Genomic DNA, 25,760 nt, shown 5'->3' with positions numbered 1-25,760 from the left:
CTAGCTGACCAGCGACTATTGGTGACGTCATCGAGTGGAAGAGACGTCCGAATTCTGAGAAACTTTTTTCCATGCCTCTCCATCTGGAGGGCAAAAAATGTAGGGGTAGGGAGAAGGGAAGAATTAGGATTGAGCCTACGTCTGCTGGCTTGGGTATGCTTCATTAAAGTTAAAGTTCCACTATTTGTCATGCACCTCAGTGCGCGAAATTTGTTCTCCGCATTTGACCCATCCCCTGGGGGAGCGGACACAGCCGCACTTGGGAACCATTTGGTGGTTTAACCCCCGAGTCCAACCCTTTAAGGCTGAGTGTCAAGTAGGGAGGCACTGGGTCCCATTTTCAGTCTTTGGTATGACTCGGCCGGGATTTGAACCCACGACCTTTCAATCTCAGGGTGGACACTCTACCACATGGCCACTCAGCTGGTATGTTCATAGTTCATGGACCCCAAGGCATACCCAGAGGGAAGTCTGGGCATCTATGTTTAGACCAGGGATAGGCAACTCCGGGCCTCGAGGGCCGCAGTGTCTGCATGAGTTTCTGATTTCCAAGCCATACTCATGACTGATTACCTGGTTCAGGTGTGTCCAGCCAAGTAGAACCTGCCAGTATGTCGGAAAACATGCAAAATTGCGGCCCTCGAGGCCTGGAGTTGCCTATCCCTGGCTTAGACTGTTGCTCATACGACACAGCCAGGGATTAATGGAAGATGGACAGATGGATGGAGTAAATGTTTGTCAATATCCTTTTGTAGATAGACTTTGCTACAGCTTTTTTAGTTGGTTTTCATGTTCAAGGTGACACAAGGATGTCGTAAAATTGTCAGCTAGAAATGCACAAAAGTACTGAACATTCCTCACTGAAAAAGTTTCTTTTTCTGACATGGAAATAAACAACCTCTGAGTCCCCTGTCCTTGTGGCAAACTTTAACCAAACTCCAGTATTTGCCAACATCTATGGATTTCCATGCTGTCAGTAAAAATGGCTTTTACCTAGAAAGTCCCTTGGAGGAAAAGTCCTATTCACTGCCGGAGAATGAGGCCAAGTCCCAACTGAACAGCCACCACAAACTCGCTCCAGTACGAACCTGGGTGCCACTTGATAGGATGGATTACAACAGTCAAACAATATTTCATGAGTCCCAGCTGGCGGCCAGAGTCGGAGGCATTCAAATCTGAAGGAAGAACAGGCTTCGCTGCCCGTTTTAATCTCCGCTGTCTCTTCTCATGATTCTCCAATGAGTCACGCTCTGCTCCGAGCCCGCTGTAATATAACGAAACACCACATCCTGCTGCTTAATATCACATAAGATATTGTTTCTATCTGTCAGAAAATGTTAGTCTGTAGAAGAAAAAATCCTGAAAAGTTCAGAGTTTTTTTTCTATAGATTCTCACATCTATAAATCATTCTAGAGAAAACATGTTTGGATCAGCTGTTCATTTGATCACCAATTTTAAAGGCTTTGTCATGTTTATTCTGCATATTCCAGTATTGCAATATATATTGTATTGTTTTATATGACTGTAAAATATGGCCATTGTCCTCACAGACATGCCAACACATATCTGACAATGCAGACCAGATGAACAAAAGCGTATAATTTCTGCAAGTTTTCTCACTTAAAAAGTGAAAGGTAATATAATGTTCATCATAGATACACTTCAACTGAAAAAGTTTTAATGTATTAAAAGAATCTAGGAAATCCCTGTTACAGTTTGGCTGACCCTTCATCACACCATCTAAAGAAATCTGTAGTTTTACTGAAACTTTGTGGGATTTTGTTTGTTCATCTGCATCTTCTTTTGTGTCTTTTCCCCACTTGACCATCCAGACATCAGTGCCGCGCCTCCTCTGCTGCTCTCCTCAGCCTCCGCTCTCAGAGACCACGCAGCTTTCTTCCAGTCAGAAATGATGAGGCCAGCTAACGACCCCAAAGAGCGCGACCCCGCCCACATGCGGATGCTGAATGATGTGCTGCGTGACCTGGAGAAGAGCTTCATTTTGCCCCAGACATCCCCTGGTGTTTTCAGGTAGAAGAAAACTTACCATCTGCGTCTTAAAAATGACTCATGGCCTTTTGGGGCAGTTTATTAATCTGGTTGGAGTGTTGTCCTCCATGAACTAAGAATTCAGTGACTACTTATAGAAATGTCTGAAAACATTATAGATGTATCGGCAATGTCTCAGGGCACTTTCACACTGCGGTGTTTGGTCCACATCTGAGTTAATTTTTTCATACAGTAACTATTTTCTAGGAGTGAAAGGTAACCTGGAGATTGGGGCACCTAATAGTAGAAGTATATGTTCACATGCAATCCATGGAAGTAACTCCATTAAGTTTATTGAATTTTTATCCACTGTCTTCTATTCAAGAATCAGCTCTATGTAGTTTCAAGTGAAGCTTTCGTTTTTCCCCTGCTTTGCTTCTTTGTGGTTTAGTGTTTGATTTAAAAAAATATTGCCCTTGAACAGCTGTTGCTACTGAATGAAGTTTGGTTTCTGAAGTGTAAAAAATAGGTGGTCAAAGCAGTTCAAGCTGGTACATCTTTTTATAGTAGATTCTGCAGCCGTATGAAGTATGTCAGTCTGATCCAGTCTAGATAGGAGCTCTAGACCAAAGCTTTTTCCTCCTTTATTATCCTAGAGTTGAGTGAATCAGCATGAAACCCTGTAGAATCTTTGCTCCAAAATCCACATATATGGATTTTTTCTAAATTTGGGCTTTCACATGTGATTGATGTAAAGTACCTTCTTGGTTCCAACAGATGCAGAGGTTAAAGAGCAACAGTTTTCAGTTTTGAAGTACTCAACATAATTTGTTTCTGCACTTGATCTTGACATTGGGGATTGCCCAGGGGTCCATCCTGGGACCTCTTTGATAAAATGTAGTTTTTTTTTTAAGCCAGTTAATATTCAGTGATGATGTATCTTACCACAATTATGCAGATGACACTCAGCTTTACAATTAATTTTACAGCAGATAACTATGGACCAGTGGACTCACCTGATCACTGCATTCAACAGATCACTGAGTGGATGAACGACTATTTTCCACAACTAAACACAGTGAAGACAAAGATAATCATCTTTCGACCAGATATATTTATGTTCATAATATAATTATCACCTTAAAATCATTGTCAGACTCATAGTTATACTTTAAAAACCAGACGTAGAGATATTCACATTTTTATCTCCAGCAGGTTACATTACTTTAAAGCAGTGTTTACATTTGATTACATTGATGTTTGGTGGACATAAATATCTTTCTAGAATTTAAATATATACCATTTTTCCTAAAAAAAAAAGGGGGGGGGGGGTTCAACTTGCCCAGGACACTAGAAATTTCACAGCACATAGAACAATTAGAAACAGCTAAATAACTCAAGAGATACTTTGAAAGGTTTTAACAATGTGATCTGCTTTCTGCTCTTTGATAACTAATGTAGAAAATAACTACATTAGTATAAGGCAAGAAAGTTCCTTGCTCAAATCCTTCCTAGGTTCCGTTTTGTGCACGTTTTTCATGTATGTGTTTGGGTTTTCTCCTACAGTCCATAAACATGTTTCATAGTTTTACTAGGAGCAGATTTTAGAGTTTTTGTATTCTGTCTTTTATCTGTGAGGAGAGAATTTCAAATCAAATTTTGAGGTATTGATGCTGATCTAGAACATGCTTGAGTGCTGAGCAGAGACCTGTCAGCAGGTCATTATCCCAGATGTGTTTGATCATGTCTTTCTCTTTCCCCTTTGGTAACAAGAGCATCTCAGAATCAGAGTGATACTGACTGCTGAACTGACCAGCAGTGAACCACAACGCTCAAATACCCTCACAAATTCATAATAATACTTTATCAACTCAAGATACTGTATATTTAGTTTGACAGTCTTACCCATGTTTTTTACCTCAAGTTTGAGAAGCATAAATGTAGCTGCATGCCACAGAAAATGTTTGTTCTGTTACAGTGAAGTGGACAAAAATAAGAACAGGCAGCTCTCTGCTCTGACTTTATGCAGTTTTTTTATTGCGTCTTCAACCCTGAACTGAGAAAAGAGCGTTTTTTGGCGCGCGCTGACCTGGTTTTATGATCATCCAGTAAAGCACAGCAGAGAAGCTTCACGTGTCGGACACTCCCTGGAGTTATTTAAATTCATGACTTCATTTCAAAAGGTCTTTAAGTCCTCTGCCATCAAAGAGATAATTAAAGGGGCCTTTATTAAATGTCAACTATTTAGCATGCAAAAGTCTTCATTGTGAGGGTGTGATGATGGGGATAAAGCAGCGCTGTGCACGCAGGGTGCTGCTGGAGCTGGATGGATGGGGGGTGGAGCATGGTGGATTTGTGATGTGCTGGCAGAAACGGAGTGAGGTGACGAAGTGCAGCAGTTTGAGCTCAGAATTGCACCAACGCCATCATGGACGTTTTTGATTGGTCCAAATTCATTGATTTATTTTTTTTGAACAAAAAAAGTTCTTACAATAAATGAGTTAGTCACATATTATATTAAAAGTGCTGGGAAACACTCCCAGTTAAAACGAAGAGCAAAAATACACATTAATAGGAACTAAAATGCATAAAATTAGGTTAATTTTTAAAAATCTGTCAAACAGAAATGCCTGTTCCGACCTTAGCTGTTGTTTATTATCTGACTGCAGAGCTCTCCTGGGTCTATGGAAGTTGTAAGTTTCATTTCTAAAAAGTAGATCTTATTTAAATTTAAATTAATTCTAAGAGGAATGGGAAGCGGATGCAGAAAAACTCTCTGTTTTGGTCAATATTCCAGCCTCTGCATTCTGCACAAGCTTCCGAATCAATTCATTTACACCAACGTACAACACATTATTACTGTTATTACACATTATTTATTAGGAGCTGGTCATGCCTCTTTGACCTCAGTCCAGCCTGGTTCCTCGTGTTTTCTGCTACAACTGTCCTGTTGGTGTATTCACCAAGAATGTTTAGGTTTTAGCGCTTGACCGTATTTTCCGTACTTCAAAGAAGAAAAGTGTGGTTACCAAAGTGTTAGCCAACATGGCTTACACATGGCTAACACGTAGCATGTTGCAAACAAGTTGGAGGCCCTTTTCTTATTCCCACCCTAATCCCTAACTTCTAAAAAACTTTATAGTGCAGGACTATATACTGTAGTGCCCTGGCTTTTAAAAGAAATTCAGAAACTATGCTTACTACTTTTTTTTTTCTCTAAACACCCGATATAACGTCATCGATTAAGCACGTTTTTTTTTTTTTTTCAAAAATTGTTCAAATGCAATGCATTGGGTTCTATATTCATTGATGTTGTGAGCATCAGTGCACACTAGTTTTTCGCAAAGATCTCTGCACAATTTCTAGGACACTCGATTTTGGAATTATAAATTCAGCTTTAGACAGCATTACAAAATGGCGAACGCACTATATAGTGAGTAGTGAAGGAATTTGGACATTCTCATTACTGTGAATGCCGTTCATTAAGTCTGACTGACTAAAAGACTTATCTCTGACCCTTTTGTCTCACTTAATGTGCTTTATAGCTGTGTACTTTATATATGACAAAAGTTTAAAAACAGACCAGTCATTGACGCCGCCCTTATAATCAAGTGTGCCCTCTAGGGTGCAAAATACTGAGTTTTAGAAAAGACCACAGGGAAGCTTCTAAACCTGAGAACCCCATCTCATCTGTTTGATGTGAGGTTGTAGAGGAACTTCATAAAATAGATGGGATTCAAAAAAATAAAAAGCTTCAATTATCAAAGCAGTATCTCATGCCATTAGCCAGGAAGATGAAGCCAAAATCAAATAGCTAACGGCAAAGGAACAATGACAATATCACACCATAAATGCTGCTTTAAGGCAATAAATCAATGCCCTAGAATGCCATCACAAACCCCTGATTTACATTGCATATATTTTTTTGGACTACATGTGAAATAGAACGCCAACCAATCTTTTACGTGGAATTAGCCAGAATGCTGGACTCAAGAGATATAGTTTAGAAGGCAATGCAAATAGCAATTCAAATGTATTATTTTAAAGACGCCAATAAAATAAAATGTTTTCTCTCCTTATTGCAGTAAAATGTAGCTTTGGCAATCCTACCTGAGCTACAACAGGAGATTTAAATTTCATTGACCTGTTTTTGTCTGGATTCTCACAGACAGAGCTCTCTGTTCCTCGTGTTACTCACAGCTTATGGCAGTAATAGATGTCTTAATTGTCCTCAACAGTCATTTGCATTCAGGCTGAAATTAGCTGCTCCATCATGCTTGGAAAGCATCGAGTTTTAATGGCACTCATTTATAAAGGAAGTTAGTGTTCCCGTACAAGACTGAGACAATTAGTTGAGGAGTTCTGAACAATCGTTAAAATGTTTGCTTCCAAACATTGGTGTGTTTTAATTCAATTCAGATTTACGTCAGGCTGTCTTTGTGTGCAGTAAGACAAATTCTCCAGCACTTTGATGATGAGTATTTTCCTCCACGGAAGCTCCTCGTTTTAGATGCACAAGAATTCGGTTGATTGTAATGTAGCACAGACATCACTTATCCTCCAGTGTACATTTAGTTGTGCTGTGGAACCAGGACCATGCAGGATGTTAGACAGTAAGTTCTTATGAAGTATTCTTTTGTTCTGCTTTCTTTAAAATTAGCACAAAAAAAAGAACATAAAAATCTGCTCATCCAACAGACAGCTCTACAGCTATGTAAATCAGTTTCCATCTTAAAGACCCTCTCTGATGAATGTTTTTTTTCTAACATGTTCTTGTGGCTTTTTTCTGTTGATGGAGGACATATATAAATAAAATAAAGCCAACAATTGAATTTCTGAGTATTTATTTATTCAAATCCCTGTTAATCAGAAGTAGATAAAACAAAAATGCTTGAAAAAAAGCGTAATTTTGATGTAAAAACTACAATGGGATGTTGCATTAGCATCATGCTAATGCTATATCGTGGTCACCAATTCAACGTTTTTTATTGAACTTTCTGTTGGTGCTACAAGTCCAAGATGAATGAATGAATGAATGGAATTGAGCACCTTTGGTAATCACACTTTTCAAAATACTATCCAGAGTGCACCACAAGATCACAATAAAACTGAATGAATGATGCAGTTCACTACTGTACTCTATTGTTGCTGTGTACATATAGATATATGGCTATATATACTTAGACCTCATTGTCTTTGTTTTTTGCTAATGTTATTGCAGGCCAGCTTGTATTTTATCTGCCCCAACATTAGTGATGATTTTCCTCCAAACAGAATGGTGCCCTCCTCTCCTTGACTGAAGTTCTCTGGAGCCTCTTTGTCCTGTCTACAGCAGTTCCTCTTTGACTCTACTCTCTCTGGCAGTTGCTGCAGATGTCGTGCCAGCACAAAGCCGGTTTATCTTTTTAACTAGAAGTGTGTAAATAATACAGCAGATGGTGTTGAGGACCCGGTGGTGTCTTACTTAGTCCCTTGTTCTCTGGAGAATGCATGCTCATGTTTGTCCAGCACTGAGCTTGTCTGGGTTCCGTGTCCCTGAAGTTCTCCTGTCGTACAAAACTTGTATCTCCTTTGAACAAGTGACTACAATGAATAGTCTACAATTGCAAAGAAAACTTTTGTCACTTTGGGGGAAAGTGTTATTGAAATGTAACTGAGAGCTTAAGGAGTTGGAGATCTCCATAGATATATACCTATACGCAAGATTGATAATCTCTGATGCCACTCATAGTATTCGACAAGTCAGTCCTAAAGTGGGGCAGACCCATTAATCACAGTTTAGTCCAACCTCATCAACAATGTTCTACCTGATATTTGGACAGGTAGAGTCTGAACCAATAGGTTCACTCGTGATTCAATTTTTAAAAATATACCTCTAATAATGCAAAAATGTAAACTATAAATCAAAGATGGCCCTTCACTGAAAGGAATGGTCAGAATGGCAGATCCTTGAAACCAGAATGTGAATATTTATTTTTACTGTAACATGTGACATGGGAGTCACAAAAGAAACTGCTCAATTTTTCAGTCTGCCTCCAGTGGTCTTTTTAAGAACGGCAAAATTTGCTTCTTCTCGGTTTGAATCAAATCTGGGGACAGAAGATGGGAATAATATACTAAAGTTTCCAAACTGGAGTCTTCACAGGTATAGTGTATTGAGGTTGGGGATGACTGAAGCTATACTGCAGAAAATTGTTGTCAATTCTGAATTTGATGCAATCTGATAATATAGGGCATTGTTTAGTGATTATGTGGAGTGTCTGAGTTCTGGACCAGCCACTCCATTTGTAGACAAGGTCAAAGAGTGGAAGGCTGCAATAGTTTATGCAGCTGGTGCTAACCTGGACCATGATGGAGGCAGTATCAGGACTTAAGCCATTGGTATTGCAGATGGAGATAGCAGATCAGGAGTGGTTGTTGATTGGAATGTGGAAAGAAAATTTAGTGTCAAGAAGACTTTTAGGGAGGGTGAATCTGTGGAGTTATTAAAAAAAAACACAAACAAGATTGAAGAAAGTTGTACAAATACTTTTTTCTTTAACCTTTATTTAACCAGGGTGGGTCCCGTTGAGATTTAAACCTATTTTTAAAGGGAGCCCTGGGCAAGAATCAAAACAACAAGTTACATTTTCTTCTAGGAAGTTAAAGGAAAATATGAACTACTTTCTGAGAGTCAAGTAGTAAAGGAAGGAGAGGAAATGAGGAGTTGGGTGTCATCAGCAAAGTATAGGAATTCTATGATAAGTTTGCCAAATATATCTCCATGGTTAAGTAGACAAGTAACGAATACTGGCAGCCAATTAAACCAGTCCAAGGGGATGTCTGAAGAGAAAAGATAAGCTTGACAAAGGATTTGGGGGGAATAAAAATCTGTCTTGGTGTGAAACTGATCTCCAAATCCTTGAAAGGAAGAAATTTGGACATGGAAATACAATTTGTTGTTGTTGTGAGCTCTTAGGTTATTATTTAACGATACTGAACAATTTCAAAGGCAATGTGGAGTTTCCTGGTTTGTTTCCTTTATGTCAAGTGGAGTGTATTTGCTTTTTTCACCTTTCTGGATATCCCCACAGGGGTCACCACAGTGAATGACCTTTCATAGATCCACATATTTGGTTTGGCAGAAAGTTTTGTGCCGGATGCCCTTCCTGATACAACCTGCTGCCTAACTGGGTCCTAACTGGATCCCTTCAAGTACAGGGTTGTGTCACTGTGATGACCCCCCAAAAATGGGATAAGCCGAAAGGTGATGGAGATTGCAATTGTGCCGACATGGTGGAACAATGGTTAGCACTATCACCTCATAACAAGAAGCCTTTGGCTCAACCCCCAGTGGGAACCTTTGCGAGTTGAGTTTGTATGTCCTCTCTGTGCATCTGTTCATTTCCTTCAAGTGGACTTAAAACTGTTCATAATTGTGATGTAAAGTGAAGGATTCTATGTCTCTGTCTGGTGTTGCATTGATCTAAGAACTCAATCATGGTAAACATGGCCTTGGCTAAAAGCAGCTGGAAGAGCAGTTGCAGTGAACTTAGAGAAAAGGGGGAAATAGGGACAATACAAGTGAACCAGAATAAATTTTTATTTACCGTATTTTTTATTTACAGTAAATAAACTGGAAAGGAAAACAGAGTAATTATTGTAAAGGAACAACTTACTGTAAGAACATTTACGGTTGGATGCCAGTAACTACTGTATTTCATTTTACAGTAATAAAGTTGCAAAATGATTTACAATCATTTCTGGCATCCAGCTGTCAGTAAGTTACTGTAAAGTCTACTGCAACTATGTTACAGTGTAAGAGCACACACTCGATTCAGCTGGGATTCAGCTCGGGTCCTCTGGGAAACTAACCCTTGTTTCCCATGTGTAAGTCCTGCACGCAACCAAATGAGCCATCCGTCACCACACTTATTAATATGCATTAATGTATGTATTTAAGAAATTGAATTTTATCATAATGAAGACATACCTTTCAATGGGCAATTAAAGGAACAGATTTTGACTTAAAAGAAACAATGACCTTCAACTTTTCAAAGTTGCGTAAATATCTGTTTGATTTGGCTACAAGGTTCACACAAGAATGGATAAATAGGAAATACATTTTTAACAGGAACTATGGCAACTCCATTTGTTTGAATAGATAGCAGGGCCACAAATTAGCTCTAGATAGAACTTAGACCAACACGTCTTAGATCTTGGTCTGGGTCCCCGACCAAGAAAACAACAATATTTAATACGTTCAAACCCAAGAGTTACTACCTATCATGTGAAAAACAAAGAAGAAAAGGGATCAAACCTAATTGGCAGCTCTCACCTTCAGGCACCTTACACAACAATACACGCTACAGCATCAAAAGGACACTAACTCCAAACCATTGAACACCAGGAAGGGTAGATGTCCATGTTCTAACACCATTCGTACTAGATCATAGTCACCTTCAACTGTCTACCTTTGATAAAGTGACTTGTCAAACTCTTCACTGTGGATATAGTATTATACTAGTCCTGGACATTGGCTCACATGGTTGTGCCTTTGAAAAGGTGTTAAAGGTCATGACTGCTTCACACCCCCAGTGCACAACCCTTGTCCCATTGGGTGAAAAACCCCTCCATGAGCTCTGCTCATCTGCTTTGAGAGAAATCAATGTCCCACAAACCTTTTAGAGGGCAAACCTCTCTATGGACCTGAGATTACACCTGCACTCCCTAAATACTTGTGTGTGTCTATAGGTTGATGCACAGTTCTGTGTGTCTCAGGGTTTTACAGGTATGTCGCTGTCACACATACCCAGGAAGTGCTGTTTTTAGTAAAGTAAAATAGTTTAGATCCTAGGCCATCATTGAAATTCATCTAAGAAATGAGTATTCACATGAAAATTCCGTGATGGCGTATTGACTGTCCGATCTTTAAAGTACATCTTACAAATTATTTCTGTACATTATTCGAACCAAGTTAAGTGAATAACATTCTAGTAGTTTTTTTTAAGCTGTGTTAAAGGCTTCAGATTTTGAGAGACATTTTGACCCTGTTGCTTTAAGAGGCTATTTGGCAGACACTTTCATTCCTATCTCATCATTCAAAATTTTGAAATTAGTAGCACACACAGACTTTAGTAACTTTTTTAGACCACACAACTACAAGGTATGGCACTTTAAGGAAAGCAGCAATTGCACAAATCTCAAAGAAGTCTGCATCATTACTGTAGGACAAACAATACGCTGCGGAACTCCATTGACTGGAGTTTTCTCCACTTAATTCAACTTTAAAACTTGAAACTTTAACATTTTGCAATTTCACCCCTGAATTCTGCAATTTTGAGCTAATATCATGGTTTAAATTATGATAATGCTGTCTTAACCAACAGTTTTTACAGCAAATGAGTCCAGGTTTTGTTTTCTATTCTTAACTTGATTATATTTAGGCTAAATTATTTTAGGTATGTTAATATTATGGACACATAATTGTTTACATTTCCTGTTTTTGGGGCCTCCATTACAAAAAAAACATGATAACAGTGACACTGAAACAATAAAAACAATTAACAAATACACCTAGACACCAAATTGTTGTTCATCTGTTTTATATCACATTATGGATCAAGCAATCTTTTCTAGAAGATGCATAATGTCTATATAGAATTAAAGGATGTCTTACACGTGGTTCTGGCTGTTCAGTAATTTCCTTTTCTCTGTGTCTCACAGGAATCTGCTGTACACCCTTCCCGAGAAAACTGCTCAGTTTTCTGTCCTAAGCTTCCCGCAGGAGCCCCTTCTGGGATGCAGCGACATCAACAAAGTCCAGAAACACTCACTCTGTGGAAAAGCTGTGAACCGCTCGCTGTCGCTCCTCCTCAGGGCGGTGCAGTCGGCCGACAGGCTGGTGTGTGCCGGTCTGACTCTGTTTGAAAATGAGTGATTTTTGCAGCCGACATTGATGAGAGTTCTGTTCATTTTAAATGGTCAGTCTTGTAGTGTCTTTAAATTCTGTGTATAAAGACTTCCGACCACAAAGAGAAGGAGGGTAACTGGTAACTTTTGAAACAAACACCAATTGGCCAGAAAAGCTCTCAGTACCCCTCTGACAAGTGGTAAAAATGGCAATCAGCACTTCTGAAGTGATCGGAAAACATTTTTTTTGTAATGAGCTCAAAAAGAGAAAGTTCAGTTTGTAACTTGACAGCAATGCACTTTTTTTAACTGACTATTTTTTAAAAAATGAAGAAAAAATGTTTACTCTTTTTGAAATCCTGATTCTACAAAGCAACAGCATCTAATAGTTCAATGGTGCCGTATTTATCTGACACATTTTACCAACACCTGAAATGACTCTGGAGCAGTTTCCATCTCTTTAATCTTACCACGGCTTATAACATTTTTGTTATTTTTAAAATGTCTATGAATTTCTCAGAATAAGAATGCCTCTTGGAGAAGAGGTTAATTATCCTCTAAGATAAAAATGCATCCAGTTGATTGCTTTCTTTACTCTACATATTTTCAACACTATAGGGCCACCGTCAATGACTGGTATATTTTTGAAGTTATAAGGAATACCTTACTATCGATTACATTAAACAAGAGAAAAGAATCAGAGATAAATCAGTCATTAAGTCAGACTTTGTTAACTCTGCTCACAGTAACTTGCTACTAATCAGCCACATGAGAAGCATTAGCCATGTTAGCGTCACAATACCTACTCCCAACCTTGCTTTCAACAAATGAAAAAGATACCGAGATACCGTTAAAACAAACATTAGTGTGAGTAAGCTAGCTACCAATCTTGTTATTAACAGTTAATAGGAACACAGACTGACATGGCTACACAATGGAGCGTTAGCCACATAGCATATTCAGAAAGCTACTAAACTTGCTTGCAACACAAAAAAAAAGACATATCACTAAAACAAACATTTCTGTCACTACGCTAGTTCCTAGCCATGTTAGCAACATGTAAAAAAAAAAATAAAATAAAATAGTCCACCTATCTCCATTACTTGTTAGAAGCTTTAGACACGTTAGCATATTCAGAATACCTGTAACTCCCAACTTTGTTTGCACAACATAAAAAAAACAGACTGATACCACCAAAATAAACATTTCTGTGACTACGCTAACTTTACAGCCTTGTTGGTAACGTTAAAAAAATCTTGATGTCTGAATTCCTTCACTACTGACTATACAGTGCACTTTAAAGTCCATTTGCATTTTTGTAGTCTTGTCTGAATCTACAATTCTTAAATCAAGTGCCAGACTCTCCGCAGAAAAACAGTGTGTATCAATGTTCACTAGATTTGGAAATATGGACCACAATGCATTGCGTTTGAACATTTTTGCAAAAACAAACAAAAAAAGGAATTAAATGTATTTTTTAATAAACCAACGTTTTCATAACCAGAACACAATGGATTTATTAGTGAGCACAAAATCCAGGGAACTGGTCCTGCACTATGTAGTTTTTTAGTAGTTAGGTGTTAGGGTGAAAATTCCGAGATATTACAGTGTGACACTGCTACACATTAGCCGCGTTAGCATATTTACAATATCATCCAACCTTTTTCTGAACTCGTAAAGAAAGCAGACTTGGTCCCAATTCCTTCTCCCTTCCCCTGCATTTAGCCCTCCAAATGGAGGATTTCATATAATGTGGTTAAATATTTTTGTCTGCCAGCATCGAAATTACAGAAAACTCAACCGTCATCATGTTGATCATAGAATCAAGTTGTGCATAGAACAGAAGAATCTCACAGACATTTTTTTCTCTGAAATGGCATGTTGAGTCCATAAATGCAGAGCTGCTGAAGTGTTGAAGCTGTGGACTGCCGCTCACAATCAGAAGCCAAATTTTTACTTATTCCATTGTCTAACACACTTTAACCTAATGAGATATTTACAGTTTGTAGTTACTCACATTTAAATATGATTTCATTTGACCGTACTTTGGTGATGAACTGAATGAGTTATGTCCTCTGCAGCAATCAGACGTTAATGAAGATGAAGCTGCCAATGACACTGTGAAACACAGTGGAAACCTTCACACTGTCATTTTAAACAAATGTAAATTCATTTGAAATTACCAACAGCCTGAAGGAACTATAGACTAACAATGGTTAACAGAGGAGCTGGAGCTCCACAATGTTAGGTTACATTTCCATGACGTCCCTTAAGGTGACCAAACGAGCCTTAAGGGAAATGAAAGTCACACCTGCGGTCGCCGTACATGCCTTCCATAGGCCCAGACAACCCAAAGATCTGCAGGACCCGTACAGGTCAACCCCCTCCATGTGACTAAGTTTAAAGATATCGGCCAAAAAAATACCCTGGTTTCAACAGCTGCTTTTTTGTATATTTCTTTGTATATTGCCAGTGAATACGTTGTTTCTGTGCTTGTTTTGATTCTGTGTTGGATATAGCTGTGAAATTGTGAAGGAAGAACTCTTTTTTTTTACTGTAAAAAAGAAAAAAAAAAGTTTTTTATACTCATGTCCAAACGAAGTCCTTAAGCAATTTTTGCAACCAACAATCAAATTAGTCTTGACAATTTTTTTCTAGATCATAAGAATAAGTTTTAGTATTATTACTATACTCGTGAACTATTCAAACACTTCTAAAATACAGTAAATAATCCCTATTTTTTAGAAACTAACATTTTTAGGAAATGTTTGATACAGAGGATTTTGTAAACTGAAGAAATCGCTTTTGGATTGACAGTATTGTCTGTGTAAAACAATGTTCAGGGATATAAAGCAAAAATACTTTTTGATGATTCTTACTTTGTAAACATGGGATACAGGGTTGTCATCTGTGTTTTATCAGTGTTAAATTGCATGTGAGTAAAAAAAAATCTTTGTGATGCAGTTTGTTCTTACAGAAGTGTCGGCATTTGTGCCGCTCAGCCATGTTGGATGCCAAAAACGTTGATGCTCCGCTTTAGATGTTTAGTTTCTTCATGTATTTCAGTGTTAGATGCTGTTTTATGTTTCTACAGCTTTTCTTAGATCTGAACCTTATTAAAAATGTTAGCATGGGATATAGTTCTGTTAGTGTGGTATATAAATAGTGTGCAAACTTTTGACTGTATAGAGGAACTGGACTGTGTAACTCCTCTTGCGTGTTCCAAACAGGAAGTACCTGCTGACTCCAAGAAATCAAAATGGAAAGACTATGATGTTGAATTTTTCCTTTTTTTGTAGTGGAAGTCATTCAAGTTATAAATTGACCCATCAGACACCGCAATAATCTCATGAGGTCTCTGGTCGAATGTTCAAAATGCTGGATTTACAGATTTTATTTAGCCTGCTTTCAAGCGGTAGGGGTGTGAACTTTCAACAATCTAACTCCCGATTGGTGAAAGTAGTTGCCATAGAAACAACAACTCAGACTGAATTGACATTGGAGTGAGAAGTAAACCATGTTCTATAGGTGATGTCATACTCACTCTGTCCTGTTCTCATTTACAGTCAATGGTTCTAACATAGTATGGGTTGTTAATGATAAACTGTCAGGTTTACTTTTTTTTTAATTGAAAATGATGAGTTTTATTAACACTGAAGCTGTGATGACCAGCTGATCTGTTATGCAATATGAAATGTGTGTATTACAATGAGCCAGTACAAGAGACTGCTGTTTTGCTGTATTTGCACAAAACGCTAAAACAAAAACAAAAAAATCTTATTTTTTAGAGTGAACTTCTGTTTAAGCAATTCAGACATTTTCTGATGTTTTATCAACTATCTAATTCTCCGAGGCTTTGTTTTTGATGCATGAATGTGAAATAATATTGCATGTTTACTGTTGACTATCACCACAAGCGTTTCTGAATATTTTTACTTGACAAAGACCGTTCAGACCTGCTTGTGTTCCTGTTAGTGTCTCAAAGAAATCACAAAGATAAAACCAAACAGCTGTTCCACCAAAGGGTTCACGTTTTGCTTTTTGTCTATTTGATTCCTTACAATAAATGACGACTTGGAGTTGCTGATTTCATCTGTGGGTTCTTTTAACTTTGATTTCACCACAAAACATATTCAACAAAATCCACTAGATAGTCCTGCGCTATATAGTTATTTAGTAGTTGGGGGAGTAAGGAGGGAGTTCAGACATAGACCGGAACTTTTCAGGGATCTCCAACCTTCAGCTCTGAAAGAACCATTTGGGTTTGATTTCTCACTGACTAGAACCCAGTAGGAGCCACAAAGTCTTCCTTCACCCTTTTAAAAAATAAGACACTGATTTGTACTTATGCTATTGTTACTACTATGACAAACATAAATGAACTGTTGTTCATTTTGCATGAATAAAATACAAACATTAAAAGAATATTGACTTTTTTTTAAGTTTTGACAAAAGTTCCTTTCAAAGTATGATCATGTAGCAAAAGTAGTAGTAGCAGAAAGTGTGATGTCAACAGTGATTAAATAAAAATAGTCGATTACACTCTTGTTTGTGCATCTCTGACAAAATTGTAAATCTTACAAACCAAAATGGAATCTGAACTAAGTAAATAACCCTTGCCATATTTTTAAAACACACTTTAAATTTCTTAATTAAAAAAAAAAAAAAAATAGAAAATCCACTTAATAATTCGGTACGCCTGACGTCCATTGATTTTTTTGTAGTATAAAAGAGGACGCAGAAAAATGTGTCAAAATGTTGTAGTTCGACCCGTGATACGCACTGTCCTTCAACTGTTTGTTAATGAGTTAAAATTTGAGTTATTTTACCTTTTTCCCCCTTTATTACTTTTTTACTTCTTACTTTATAGTTACTTTTCAACATTTACAAACTTCTTTTTATTTGTCTTTACTAAAAGAACCACAATGGAGAGGTAAAAGAGGCTCCGGAGCTGCAAGTTGAGGACCCCTGTGCCACAGGTTAGCCACGCTAATGTTGCTAATATATATTGTTATACTTATATTTCCAAAGTTGTTCGCAACACATAAAAAAACCAACTGATACTGCTAAAACAAACGTTACTGCCACTACACTAACTTTCAACCTTGTTAGTACCACATAAAAAGACACAATCGGATACCGCTACATGTTAGCCGTGTTAGCATCTTTAAAAACACCCCACCTTGTTTGCAACTTTCAAGAATTGTGTAGTCTAACTCTCAAAATTCAAACATCAGTAAACACAACCTGAATTATTCCATTTATAAGGTCGATTACAAGGCACAATCCTTCTTTAAGGCTTTTAAGTGCAACATTTAGTATGGAAAATGCAGCATTCTTAAGGGAGTAGAGAGGGAATTTAGACATAGACCAGAGCTTTTTTGTGACGTGCTACACGTTAGCCATACTAGCATGGATAATATGTTTCATTATACCTATAATTCCCAAACTTGTTCGTAACACATATAAAAAAACGACTGATACCACTAAAACAAATTTTACTGTCACTACTCTAACTCTCAACGTTGTTAGTAATGCGTGAAAACAAAAAACACAACCTGACACCGCTACACGTTAGCCATGTTAGCATCTTTGAAAACACCTCACTTTGGTACCCATCATGTAATAAAATAGGTTATTCTATTTCCAAAGCATTATGAACTAAAGAAGACACTTTTAGAAATAATTGTAATTATTTTGAAAATCAAAATAAAATGTATGGAGTGTCATGATGCACACAGATGGGTACGTTTGTCTCCAGCACCATGCCGTTATTTACTATTGGATTAAAGTCAAATTATTTTAATAACAAAAACTAAACTGTTTAAGTAACAATATTTTGTGTTGTGAATAATTAATCAAGAAATTACATTTAAAAATTGCTAATAATGATAACAATTAAATTCATTAATTAAATAAATTAAAATTAAAATATTTTCATTCGTTGTATTGTTTTCTACATACATGAGTGCACTGAAGGGCTTTAGCTGCACTAAAATAAAAAACAATGACATATATTTTTTTTCAGTTGTAACTTTACCGTAATATTTGCTGTAAACGCGCGTGAAACTCTTTCCAGAGAGTGACGGCGGCCGGTAAGGGGGCGGGACTTGTCCGCAGCGGTAAAGGTGCAGAGCACAGATGTTCAGGTCACATGTACTTTTAATTTGAATTTTGATATTTTACCTGCCGGATTATGCAGGAGAACAAACGCCAACGTGATCTCTCCGCTTTAAAGGACCGGATCAGATGATCCGGGAGCAGACCGACGGACTGACTGACAGATCCCGCCAGAGCTGCAGCAGTTCCTGCGCGTTCAACGCGAAAAAGAAAGAGAGAGAAAAAAGGAGGTAGATGAACGGAAGGAGGAGGAAGTGAGATGATGGCGGCGGATGCGGAGGAGACGGGAGGGCGGACGGAGCCGTGTGCTCCTCCCGGCATCAGTCTGAGGCGGAGGAGCTCGGACAGGAGGTGGAGGCTGCGCTCTGTGTATCTGCAGTGCTGTGAGTACCGACGCGCGCGCGCCATGACAGAGACACGCACGCGCTGCTGCTGCTGCTCGCAGAGACCCGAACCCACAGTCAGAACCTGTCAGAAGGAGTGATCCTCCCTCCACCAAAGACTGAGAGCAAATCTGAGTCCAGCCTGAAGCTGCACGTCAACCCAAACAGGGACATCTGCAGAGAACCACCTCCACAAATATAAGAGAACATCCACAGGCCTAGAGTCCCACACAGAGACACACGAATGAAGCAGCCCGGGGGGGGGGACCGGGGGGCCCCCCCCTTTTTTAAGACTGGACACACTTAAAATAATAAGTGATGATGATGCTACTGTTTCAAGAACAGATGTTGGGTGATTAGAGTTTTTTGGTTCCCCCTCAGATCCACAGTTTTAGATTCTAAATTTCAATAAAAACTTGAGGGTTCCCTAAATGAGTTCCTCAAGTAACTTGATTACTTTCCATAGTTGGGATACATCTTTTAAAGACCCACTCCAATAAAAATAGGGTTTTTGGTGTTTTTTAACATCTCATGATGGAGGTCATATAACAAAATTTAAGCTCAAAATTACATTTCTAAGTATTTCTTTCTTCAAATTGTTGTGAAACAGGTGCAGACAAAAAATGCAGTTTGAAAAAGCCTAAAGATTTGATGTAGTAGAATCTACAATCAGGAGGTCACAAGCTCCCTCCTGCTCTCTATTCGGATGCATCCACTTGTAGACACATAGATTCCTGTGTGTCTTTGATTTCCTCGCCTGAACTGGCTCAAACCTGTACGGCTGGATAGCTCCAATAGTGCTCGCCGTTTTTGTTACACCGGTATTGTCATATTGGGGTTGTGACGGGCTGTAAACTTGCAGGAAACTGTGTAAACAGATGGATGATGGGAAATGGGGTGCGCTTACTCTGCGCCAACAGTTCAGTCCACAACTCAGAGGTGAATTTCTAATGAACTGCTGCCGCTATACAGAAACTATGTCTTGGAAAACAATCACAATGACATAATTACAATGCTTTATTAGACTGATGGTGCGGAGCAAACTTCCCATCATCCCTTTGTTTATATGCTCTCCCGCTAGCTTACGCAACCCCAAGCTAATATTACCAGTGCAACAAAACGGTGAACAATATCACAGTTGTACAGTTTGGAGCCAGACGCCGGCTCAGATGTGGAATATATTAATTTATATATTTGTCTACAAGTGGATGCATCAGAATGAGGCGGAGAAAGGAACTTGGCCTGTAAATTATAGTTTGTACGTAACAACTATAAGCTTTTTAAACAAGCATTTTCCCGTTTGCTCCTGATTCACTATGATTTCAATAAAGAAATGACCAGAAAAACAATTTTAAATCTAATCATCCTTATACATGTCCTCCATCATGAGAAAAATGCCACTAGAACATGCTAAAAACGCCCAAACCACAATCTTCAACCTAAATTATGCAATGTTAGCCCATCGTGGCTCCATATTATAAACATTTAAGAAGGTTACATTTGACATCAGCTGGCATTATGTTTTCCGAGTTTAATAAAACACTGCAGTCATTTTTTTTTTTTTATGACAGAGATAGGAAGGTAAAAACGGTAGAAATGAGAAATGGACATATATGAAAAGATGACTTCTGAAAAAATGACTTGTATGTCATAATTATGTAAATTAATTAGATATAATTTCAATAAATTCATAACTGACATGAGTTTTGGGTCAATACTCAATACCAATACTTTGTAATACAAATAAAATCAAACTTTATTTATAAGCACTTTTTATACATGTGTAACACAAAGTGCTTTGAATGCAAAACAAGCAGGTTCGATGTTGCAAAAGAGAGTTTTCAAATGACACAAATCATGAGATACATGAACTAAATGGTGTTTGCTGTTACATATGAAATATATCTTTGCTCAGTGGAGCAAACTTGTGAAAAACAGCACCTTGTTCTTTTTTTTTGATGAAATTATCCAGAGATAAACACAAATATTTGGCTTTTTCATTTTGTTTTATTAGGCTGCACGTCTACTGTATATTTTGATCATTACCAAACAGTATTTTCTTCTTTTCCTGATGTGGCAAATGTTTGCAAAAGTACAACTTTTTATTTTTAATGGCTCTAAATTTGAGGATGATTGTTGATATATCTTTCTTTTTCTCTGTTTCTGATTTAGTCTGTGGCATGAGACTTTTCCTAGTTCAAATGTTTGATAAGTCATGGTCTGAACACTGGTACTTATGAACAAATTACTGAGCATCAAGATAGGAAAATATAATTAAAAAAAGCTCTTTAGTCTCATTTGTATGCAGTGTTTTCTAGATTGCGTGTTTACTGGACTATATTTAAATGTATATTGTCATTTTTATCATTTTGATCTTGCAAATATTGTCTGTGTTTTGGCTTAGATCACTACATTTCCCATGAACCCCCAGACCCTGATGTGTCCCCCATTTTTTTTTTGGCTGTGTGCCAACTCTGGGTAAAAGGGGGTGGGGTGGTTTGAGAAAAATGATGCAAAAGAAAAAGGTTCAGTGGTTAACAATAAACGAAAAGAGGCAATAATGTGTGGTAATAATGAAAAAAAAGAATTCTAAATTATTTTTTGGCTGGAAATTGCTGGTATTTGGCCCATAAACATGTTCTTTATTGATTTAAAGGTTTCTTTGGAACAATAACTGAAATCTTGAAAGTATAAAAGTCTATGAAACAGAAATCTAACACTCAATTCTGACACAGATTCAATCAGCCTGAAACTCCGATGAGGGTTCGTGTGCCTAATAAATTATTTGAAGGGAATAAATAGTTAATACCTTGTAGTTGTATGGGATCAAAAGTATCTCAAAAATTGCACAAGTGTAACACGTCTCCTGCACTTGAGATGAACCGCCCTCATGATTTCAACATCATGATCTTGCGTTCACAAAACAGAGTCCTCCAGCGTTAAAGCAGACTTTTGAGAGTGTAAGACAACTCAATACTTTATCCTCTAGGGAATCTTTGACATGGCGTCGCCTGTGGACACTGCAAATACTTTGCCTTGGTTAATCGTAGTCGCTTGAGCCAACTCAGCAACTGGGTACATCCTGAACAGGTCACCAGTCTGTTGCAGGACCCCTTTTAATCCCTCAAAATGATTGTGTCTCTACTTTTTGTTGTGTCAGACATTGATTTTAAGGAGTGAAGTTCATCTCTGACAGTTAAATCTAACAGTTTACCGCCAAACACAAGATGTAATTCACGTCCGAGGTATCCTCAAACTCTACGCTAGATACTTCTGGATCTTCTACTTCAGCCAATTGGGAGACTATGACATAATTTGACATTTTATTTAGGGTGATTAAACACTTCTAACTGACTTGGGAATGCCCTTTTGGGCCTTGATCATCTCTTTATTCATCTCTTTAGTGGACTTCAAGATCTTAAGTTGCAATGGGGCTCGATTAGTAAAATCTCATCCACAAGCACATCTTCAGTTGCATTTGCAGATCCATCTCCCAGAGCTTCTACCTTATCCTGTAGAAACTATATTTACACATGGATTATATACGCTGAATGAAGATCGTAATCTGCATTCAATATTTACAAGCACTAATTAAATTCTTGTAAATACCTATATCCCAACAACAATAAGTTTGTTAAATAAATTGGATCAAAAATTGCTGCTTACACAAGGATTACATTCTTCCGTGAGCTGTGAACATAAACATCTCAATATTTACGCTCAGACCTTCCAGAGAAATGTACATAAAAGCATACAGTGTTCATAAAAACACTCTAGATTGACTATTTTAGTCATAAACTCTTTCAACACATTGTCAGTCATAAAACTGATGATTTGATCCTTTCAATCCATTTTGCTCTTGAGGAGAAGGCGACATGTAGCAGCAATTCACATTAAAATCGACCATATTCAAAGTATGACCTTGTTCTACTTAAGATGGAACAAACAGTTTTGCATTCAGATCAGGACTGGAACATGAGTGTGCGTGTATGACTGAATAGACAAACACAGCTTTGTAGAGAGCTGTATGTACCTTCATTGGCAGTAATTCTCAAAACTGGAGGCGGTTTAAAGCTTTTCAAAGACTGGTTTCAGCTGACCAGTACTAACCATAGATGACATCTCAAATAGTCGCCGGTCATCTTTTCTAGCGCGTAGCTGCCGGCACTGGGTTTCTTCATGTAGGGTGGAGATCTGTGTTGGGCACAGTGCAACTCTACCTTATCCTGTAGAAACTCTACCTTCACCCTATTGGTGTAGGGATACAGAGCTCTAACCCCGGGCTCCAACGGCAAGCGTTACTGCTCCACTGCAACACTAGAGAGGTCTAGCTATGGCAGATGACTCTCAATGGTTACGAGATGACTACCCGCCGCTGCATCTACAGACTCTCCTGCCGGTCTCGCAAGACTCCGAAGTCTCTTAAATTCACATGATTTATATAGGAAATGAACAAACCCTCATTCTGACGTCATTTTTAATTATATTTAGAAGGCTTCTTTTTCTGCGTATGAAATGATGCAATGTTTACAACACGCTGAAAACTACAAATTCAGTGGAAAATAGGTTTTATTTTGAAAAATGTGCCGGATGCACTTTACGCTCGCACGATTTCTTGTTCAGGTCGTTAATAGCCCCAACTTCACAAAAAGTGCTGCGACTCAGCTCTGGCAACTGGCGAAAATTTGTACCCAATGAAACGGATTTGCAGCGCCATAGAGACGCCAGATCGTAGAGATCGGGTGTGATCGTATGCAGTAGGAGTTCCTCTCGCAATTTCAAAGTTATGTAAAGTCTCCGGCGGTTGTATCGGAGCTGTAACGCTTGCCATGGGAGCCCAGGGTAAGTTTGTACCTCTTTCCGTTGAAAATAAAAAGCTTCAAAAGCCCATACAATTGAAGGGATAGGGATTTGGCGGTATGCAAATATGCGTAAACTTCAATTTCAGGCTTATGCGTTCTAAAGTCTTGCTTTCAAGCATGGGTACACAAATTTTAGGATCGTTTTTGGGTACTAGGTGCAAAACCCGAGGCCATTGAATGCACGTTACAGGCTAAACCATGTCAAACTTGGACCAATCAGGGACTCATACTTGGTAGTGACGCTGTGAAACTCACCAAATTCAGAGCATAGCTGGTATATCAAGTGATTTCAGACATAACCACAACCATGACATTGTGTGTTTTAGTTTTTTTAAGTATATATAATCCAAAGCCATTCTCCCGACTTGATAGTAATTCCACCAAATTCTCACTCCCAAGTTGCCACATATTGACGATTGGTTAATGATCCCTCCGTGGCACTTTTTGACAGTCTGGGTGTCCCCAAGGTGTTGTTTTTTGACGTGCTGGCCGTTACCATTAAATCACGGGTCCACAACCTCTGGGCCATAAACCAGAACTGATCCAGTACCGAGACTCGTAGCGCGCTAGTACCCAAAAAAGTACCCCAACCTGGTACCAGACCCAAACAGGTACAAGACCCGGTACCAGATTCAAACCAGTACTGGGTTAAGGTTAGGGTACCGGTACTTGGTTGGGGTACTGTTACTGGACGCGTCACAAGGACCAATGTGCAAGGGTTGCGGACCCTTGATTTTATGAACAGCCAGCACGTCAAAAAAACGACAAGTTGGGGACACCTAAAACGTCAAAAAGTGACGCCAAACACCAATATGTGACGACTTGGGAGTGAGAATGTGTTGGTAATTGATATCTGCTGTTGCAAGGAAGCTTGCAATGAACGAACCAATTTTGTGATCATCTCGCGAGATTTGCACTGCTTCAGCATTTCGTGCCAAGACTCTTTGGTGGACACGCACTAGTAAACAGTAGAAAAAGAAAAGAACAACAATGTGAACAACATGGGTTGAACACGCCAAATGCCCCGTGTGTACAATGCTTTAGAAGAAAAGTCTGGGTCCATCATGAGTCTAGCTTAAATTACTTCTACATACCTGCACGTGTCTGTTATCAAAGCTGAACACTGCGGTCCACCATGGTGAAGGTTTTGCTGCAAACGGTGCTTCTTTGCCAGAAAGATGCCCTGAGAGATGCTGAAGTTCTGGTTCTAGATCAACATACTCCTGCTTATGCTGCTGAAAAATGGATTACCCGCTGGGGTTTTTAAGTTTGTATGGTTGCACTTCCTTACCTTCTCTTCCTAATCGAAATTCTGGTAGTTTTGGGGAACATGTAGATTTCTTAAAGAGTCTAGTTTCTGTAAAAATAAACCTAAAGAGAAGACGCTTTGGGGTTAGAAGGGGCTGAATGGATGAAGAAATGGTTTATGGATCACTGCTGGGAGCTGATATGTGAGTCGGGGGTTAGCATTGATCTTTTCTCCTGCATGTGAAATGCAAATAAGAGGTTTTAATTTATGGAAGTGTTTTTAAATGTCAGTGGTAGATTATACAGGCAGGATTTTTTTTTTTTTAGGGCCGCAGTGATTTCACAGGCCTGGACATTCCAGCTCCCTTCATCACTGTCTGAAGGATAAATGTTTGATGAAATAGGGGAGGGTTAAACATGAGGGGGCTTTCTCTGAGCCTGGAAGGTGTTCACTGCAGCCTCATTCACAAATGCACAGGAAAGTTGCGGAAACTAAGTTGTATATATGTGTCAAGAGTAGGTTCAGTTTAATTTTTGTGAATAAGAAAACAACAATAAACTCAGAAATATCTTTTTTCATTTTCTAACAAGCAAAAAAAACCTTTTGGTTAACTCATAAGCCTACTCTATCATAAAAAACAACATATAATAAATCCTTATTCAATTTACCACAATTATTTGATACTGTCAACATGAACATGCTTGTGCGCAGTGGAGATGCAACCATTCACTTTTCCCATAATTGGGTTCAATTTTCAATCAAGAATTGTGCTAAAGTCTTTCTTTAAGACAAGCATTAGTATTTATTATGACAAGAAAAGTGGAAAAAAGTGATAAATTGTATCCTGCAGGGAAACTTTGAAAGATTTCCTCAGGAGACTCCGAGACATTTGTGAGGAAAAAAGACAGAATTTCAGAAAACATGCAGACTAGGGGCCTCAAACTAGCGGCCCGCGGGCCATTCGCGGCCCCCAAGTGGATATTTTGCGCCCCCCACCTTATTGTGTCTAGGTAAGCAATATCTTCTGCATGTCCACACTTCTTTGACGATAGCTTTGTATTTTCCTTGTGATGTCTCAGCTTGCTTCATGCTTAAAACTAAACTAACTAAACTAAACATTTTACAACACTTAGCACTCAGCCTATAAATACATCAGGCGAGAGAGTCTGTGTGTGAAGCCTCTCGTGGATACACAGGTGAGACGTGGGCATGAAACTGACAACCCCCAACACACACACACTAAAGACAAGGAGATGCAGCTGCTG

The 25,760-nt window shown here is 38.5% G+C and overlaps 2 protein-coding genes across 2 annotated transcripts in view; both read left to right on the top strand.

Moving 5' to 3' along the window:
* Window positions 1-15,960, top strand: part of LOC112150722 (inactive N-acetylated-alpha-linked acidic dipeptidase-like protein 2) — a 321,270-nt gene extending 305,310 nt beyond the window's left edge. Inside the window, exons 15-16 of the mRNA XM_024279192.2 lie at window positions 1,834-2,032; window positions 11,696-15,960. Of these exons, the coding sequence (XP_024134960.1) occupies window positions 1,834-2,032; window positions 11,696-11,909 (413 nt within the window). The 3' untranslated portion in view covers window positions 11,910-15,960. The remainder of the gene's footprint in view (window positions 1-1,833; window positions 2,033-11,695) is intronic.
* Window positions 15,961-17,973: 2,013 nt separating this feature from the next.
* The window catches only part of LOC112150885, a gene marked incomplete at its 3' end in the record, with an annotated part of 49,028 nt that continues 41,241 nt past the window's right edge, over window positions 17,974-25,760 (top strand). The window contains 1 exon segment of the mRNA XM_024279407.2: window positions 17,974-18,384. Coding sequence (XP_024135175.1) covers window positions 18,261-18,384 — 124 coding nt within the window.

Source organism: Oryzias melastigma, linkage group LG4, assembly GCF_002922805.2.
Source record: "Oryzias melastigma strain HK-1 linkage group LG4, ASM292280v2, whole genome shotgun sequence".
In the NCBI taxonomy this organism is placed as follows: Eukaryota; Metazoa; Chordata; class Actinopteri; order Beloniformes; family Adrianichthyidae; genus Oryzias; species Oryzias melastigma.
Note: the sequence above shows the minus strand (reverse complement) of the source record. Positions and strands in the feature narration are given on the sequence as shown.